General features: G+C 36.0%; 1 protein-coding gene across 1 annotated transcript in view; it reads left to right on the forward strand.

Annotated features, from left to right (window-relative positions):
* Positions 1-6,126, forward strand: part of LOC108746433 (insulin-like growth factor-binding protein complex acid labile subunit) — a 238,114-nt gene that overhangs the window by 71,284 nt on the left and 160,704 nt on the right. The window contains exon 2 of the mRNA XM_018483209.1: positions 5,106-5,180. Coding sequence (XP_018338711.1) covers positions 5,106-5,180 — 75 coding nt within the window. The remainder of the gene's footprint in view (positions 1-5,105; positions 5,181-6,126) is intronic.

The following is a 6,126-nucleotide window of genomic DNA, read 5'->3' on the forward strand; positions in this document are numbered from 1 at the left end:
CGGTACTTGTATTATTTTGCGGTTCCACGCCTCCTACCGACGTGAAATACACAGCCTATGGAGAAACTTAGTTTTCCACCTCCGAATTCCCGAGCTGTCGGCATTGGAATTTCTCGTCGCGTTATTTTGCGATTTTACACTCGAATTATAAGCAGATACGCGGCGCCCACGAATTTGCTTCACGTCTGCTGGAATTTTTCAGTCGTGCATATCGACGTTGTTTTCCATGTTGTTTTGTGGCTTTCACATGATACATGAATTCACGTACTTTTACTATTTCTCATGTTTAGAGACTTGATTCGGAATTTCTTCGCTCACGCGTTAACGTGAAATTGTCATTGTTAACACTGGACTAGTTTTTTAATTGCTATCTTTAAGTAGTGTAATATGTATCTTTTTCTAATCAAATTGAAATTATAAAAGTCCATTTTTTTTTATCTCAATATATTGAAAATATGAGAAACTTAGTCTCGATTTTACATTCAAATTTATAAACTTTAATAAATAATATGATTAAATAATAAAAATCTGAATATTCGTTTACCCGCTATATTTTATGCAATACTAAAATATTATTATATTTCAGTAGAAACAAAACGTCGTTGATTAATATTTATCAATAATTGCAGTAAATGTTAATTTTATTTCGGAGATAAATTATATTACCCCCTTACATGTACACGAATATGATAAAAGCTTTTGGGGGGTTTATCGATTGAAGTTAAATTACACGTTAAGAAATATATCTGTCATAAGACTGCAGCTGGAAATTCTTTAATGATGCGCATTGGAGTTGATCTTCGTGCAGTAACTGGAAACGTACGGGCTTACGGAAGATGCGGGCACAAGGACGGGGTCGTGCGTAGCGAGATTCTGTGACAAACGACATGACTGTACGTTATCTCGGAGACCGAGATACATGTCTTGGGGAGGAAGTTTCCTCCTGTAGTTTCACACTCGAATTACAACGGAAACGCGCATTCGATGCTCTCTCCGCAAGTCGAGGGCGCTTTCTTTCGCGCTCTATAATTCGCCATTCCCGTTTTCACGTGCCCCCTATCATTCATGCCGCTTCTGACACAGGTTTCGCGATTGGAATTGAAAAATAGGAGATGCACATTATAATTGACTTAACGTGTCCATCTGAAGATATAATGTGAGAATTTTCAACAACGCGGAGAATTTGATCATTTTGACTATCTAACGCGTCAAAGCGTTAGAGCAGCGCGTATTACTAAAGTATAATGAATGTTGGAATGAAACTTTAGCAATATTTTTCAAGAGGAGCATCCAAGGAGATGTATGAGCTTAATTAAGACCGGGCATGCATCATAAAGTTTCGTTTGACTAACGTGAACGTGTGCGATATGCTGGAAAAAATTTGTTCGCAATTTCGAAAAAATTTAGACTGCGTCATCATACATGCCTTTTTAAAACGAAAATAAGAGAGATAACCCCAATAGCTTTTTCGTTTGCACGAGTGTAAATTTTTATCCACTTTTTTCAAGCACGAAAAAAAGTCATAACTTAAAATTGCATAGATAAAAATCTTTTCGCTCTCCATTCATCAACATATTAATTTTAAAGAGGTGAAGTTAAAGTGATAATATAAAGAAAAATGTAATATATACATATGTATAATTTATTTATTTACTATTCTGGTTTTGCTCCTGTGAGCAAATATTACGTTTCAAAACCGAAAAAAAATCTCGTCGCGCAATTTGCTGAATCAGATATATAAATTCACACAGAAATATTAAGGTGCGCTTTGATTAAATATAGGATTTCTCTTATTTAATTTTATCTTATCGATCCAATTTTGTATTATAATTATATATAACTTATATATATATATATATATGCTGAGAAAAATTCGAAATAGATATCTATACCGTAAATATAGGTGACTTGGGACAGCATGTATTTTTGTTAAATTTAATCGTGATATCTATTCATGAGTCTCTAAAGAAAGTTTAAATTTTAAATTTTCTTTAGTGACTCACATGGGTGCCACGATTAAATTTAATAACAGTACATGCTGTCCCAAGTCACCTATATTTTTTAATGATTTATGGATTTAATCATACACGGAAAAAACGGCTTTAATTAAAATATTTAAAAATTTAGTTAGATACGTATCTGAAAATAATTTTGTTGGATTATCAAAATAAATATGAAGGACGCTCAAGCTGGTTACTAGAATGTCAAAACTTTTTACAGCATTGCTCATCATGCTTGAATTTTCTACATAATTATTTTAATAGTCCAACAGAATTATTTTCAGATCCATATCTATTTAAACTACCCGCACTAATTATGTAAAAAATATTAGGTCCCGGTGAAATGAGTTAGTTTTCACATATATATAATATAAAGGTATAATAATGTGAACGAAAGATATTATTGATACACATGGCTCAATAATGGATAATTTTTTAGCTGTGATGTATCAAAAGTAAAAAAAAAAACTTGTGTCTTCGTGTAGATATTTTATACATCATGGTTCAAAAACTATCCATTATTGAATCTTATATCTACATTGAGAAGAAGATACTTAAAAATTTATTTGAGAGAAATATACTTATTTCATGAATAAATCTTTATTTAATATAAAGCTAAATGAAGCTTTATTCTAGCAAATAAGCCATCTATTTTATTGTTTTCAATCAATGAGATGTATTTCACAGAAATATATATTTTGTCGTCACAATTAAATTTTTTCATAATTAACAAATATCGAGGAAGAAAACATCATAACATTTGCTTCGCAATACTTAGACATTTGTCTCTCATGGCATTTCTGTTTATCACATTAAAAGCTGTATTACATGTGAAAACTAACTCATTTCACCAAGACCCAATTTCCCATGTAAATTAGTGCGGTGTCTTTTTCAAGTAAGTACTTTAGCAAAACCATTCTTCTCGTGTACTTAAACTGCGAAACAATGAAGGCAACGAAACAGCAAGAAAACAAAAATGTCACAAGCTCATTTTCAAGTTTCGAGTTAAAAGGTCTTATCTACTTTGGATAAAATCAACGATATTAGCAGCAAGTTAACTGCTTTGGTATTAGCGCGTAAATGCGCCGTGCCACAGAATAGTTGGACATCGATTTTCATGCAAATGTGTGCGTGTGCATGTCTGTACGTGAGAGCGAATTATCTCTCGATGTTCCGATTCGGCGGTCAGAACAGTGTTCTCCCTTGAATCCGTGAATAGATCGATATCGAGCGATTGGAGAGCTTAGGCGGCGCGTCAGTCACCTTCGGATTCCTCAAAAATCGCCGGTTAGCGGTCAGTTTGCGGACGGGAGGTGCGCTCTATGCTCGGAATACTTCGGATAGAATCCGAGAGAGAACATTCTCGACGTCCTCGTCGGCAACTGTCGAATTAACCCCGCGGTATATGTATGTATGTATGTACACGCCTTGGAGATACGGCACTTCCGGAGAAGCCCGCGGTCAGCCGAGCCGCAACGCGATTCCGCCTGCAAATACCGCTCACGGCGGGTGGGTGTCAGTTTTGTCGGTTTCTTCGTCCAACTATTTCGAACTCCCGTTAACAGCTTGGAAACGACTTCCGTCGATTTCAACGACGGAATGCATGGATCACTCCGCCGCCGCGTACCGCGCCGTATGCTGACTTCCCGATTTCTTTAGCCCGGAAATTCCTCGGCTGGAGCAAGAATTCCGGCCGACGGAAATTCCATCGTCTCCTCGATATCGCTCACGGTGCTCGGAATAATTCTCCTCGACGGCATCGCCTTACGCATCTAGTCGCAACGATGTCTCGCGTATTCGTGAGACAGAGCCCGTTAAATTGCGAGTATCCAAATATAGTGAGATTATCCAATGAAATATTGAATAACGAACAAGTTCACTGATACTTGTTCTGTACTGACAATCAGTCAGTGCCGCAAAATTGATCGAGTTTTAACGCGAATTTCATTTACGGTACACGGAAAAATACGTTTACTGGAGTGTCTAAAAATTTATTTAAACATCAGATCTGCGAATAATTTTGTTAGAACATCAGAATAATTATGTAGGACGCTGAAATTGGTCGTCAAAATATTAAAACACAAGCATTGCGTCTCTCATCAGGCTTGAGAATCCTGCATAATTATTTTGATAATCCAATAAAATTATTTTTAGATTTGTAGCTAGCTAAATTTTTCAGTTTAGCAAAAATATTCTCTACCTATGTAGTATACAAAGGTATCGAATATTTCATTTCTCATTATTATTTGTCTTCTGACGACATATTTTTGCGTCAATTTTTGCATAATGAAGATTAAAAGCATATAAATGATACATGGCGTCGCGGAGATTGGCATTCACGACTTTTGAAAATAATGCGCCATCAGAACAAACACGCGATGTATTTCGGGACATACGTCCTATCCTGCTAATACGTACATATATGGATCCGCAGTCTGTCAGTCTCTTTTAAAATCCACCATACCGTGTCACGCTCGAACATTGCTCTCTCAGAAATATCGTAATGCATTTTGCGTGATATTTACTTATTAAAGTCTAGAGAGGAGTCTCATCGAGCGCTTATATTTTGGAACAATCCTTAGCAATCCTTTTACTAACATCTTATTATTAATTAATATAATATCAAATAAATAATGAAATAATTATTACGTATCAAAATTATAGAATTGGATGTGACAACGGAAATACAATTTTTATAGACAGTTGGATCTTTATTTAGTAAATTTTACTTAAAAAATGTTATTTTTGTGAACTAAATAAATTGTATTGTATAATATTGATATTAATATATATAATTCATAAATGCATTTAAAATCACTTGTTATTATTTTTTAGAGCTTCATAGATTGAAATAATTTCAAAATATTTTCGAGTTTGCAAGTATCGATACAAAATGCAGCACTTGATGTGTGCTTTCTTCGATTTCGAAAGCGAAATGTGAAAAGTTTTGCTTTTTCGGTCTTCTTAGCTCGTCCTGTAAATTCAACCGCGTGCCATACATTGCGAGCGAATATTGCCGGAAACAAACATTCGAGAGACTTGAGTATCGAATCGATAGCTCGTAACGATCAATCCATGGACTAATCGCAAATTTTGTTGTTACAGAAATACTACTGGCAAAACTACGAGTCACTGGAGCGTCGTCAACACAACGCCGAAGCTTCGCTTTCTTCTACACGGGTGAGTTTCTATTTTTACGCTTTTCCTCTATCACTTTCTTTCGCGCACGTTTTTCATCTCTTCTTTATTACATCGCGTATTTTATATGTATAACAAAGAGAATAAAAGTACGAATAAAGTTTTATTGTATGCAACAATTTTATTTTACACAGTTGTAACAACATTGTAATTTTGTCGAATATTTAATTTTTAATGTTTGATTTCCGTACGTTTATTTATCTCTTTCCTCGATCACATATAATTTTGTTCGATTTGAAATAGACTTGATAAAAATCTTTCCAGACATAATATTACTTTTTCAAGTTAAATATCTTGGTAATTGAGCTTGAAATTACGTTTCTGTCAAAGTAAAGTCCATTCGAAATTAAATGCAAATTTCTTTTATCTTCGTTCGTTTGTAAAGGAAATTTCTTAATATTCCATTTTTTAACTTGCGCCAATGTTACTTAATTTTCAATTGCTTGTAACTCGAAGCTGTCTCGATATTGCGACTGTTTCAGTTTAGAAGTTCAACTCTCGACATATAATATTCTTAAGTGCATTTTTTAAACAAGACGCAGGCTAGAATAAACGCTATCCTTACCATCGTTTTCTTTATTCGTATTTAAGTGCCGTCACCGTCGTAAGAAAGTTTCGCTGCGCCGCGCCGTTGTATCGATATCGCGCTCGTAACGACGAGGGGTCGAGTTGGTTGACCCCGCATAAAGTGCGGGGCTTGTGGGTCGTGTGCCGGGTATCTTGAAAATCTCGTGGGTCAGGGCGTGGTACCGACAACGACAGAGCGGGGTCTGCAATCAGGCTGTGTCTCGTTCGCAGCGGCGGTGCGTTCAGCTAGGAGCTGCGCGAGAGCGTAGCACGCGCGAGTCTCTCTCTCTCTCTCTCTCTCTCTCCCCCCCCTCCCTCTCCCCTTCTCGTTCCCCTCCCTGTGCAAACACTACCGCATACC

The sequence above is a fragment of the Trachymyrmex septentrionalis genome, unplaced genomic scaffold, assembly GCF_001594115.1.
Source record: "Trachymyrmex septentrionalis isolate Tsep2-gDNA-1 unplaced genomic scaffold, Tsep1.0 scaffold17, whole genome shotgun sequence".
Taxonomy (NCBI): Eukaryota; Metazoa; Arthropoda; class Insecta; order Hymenoptera; family Formicidae; genus Trachymyrmex; species Trachymyrmex septentrionalis.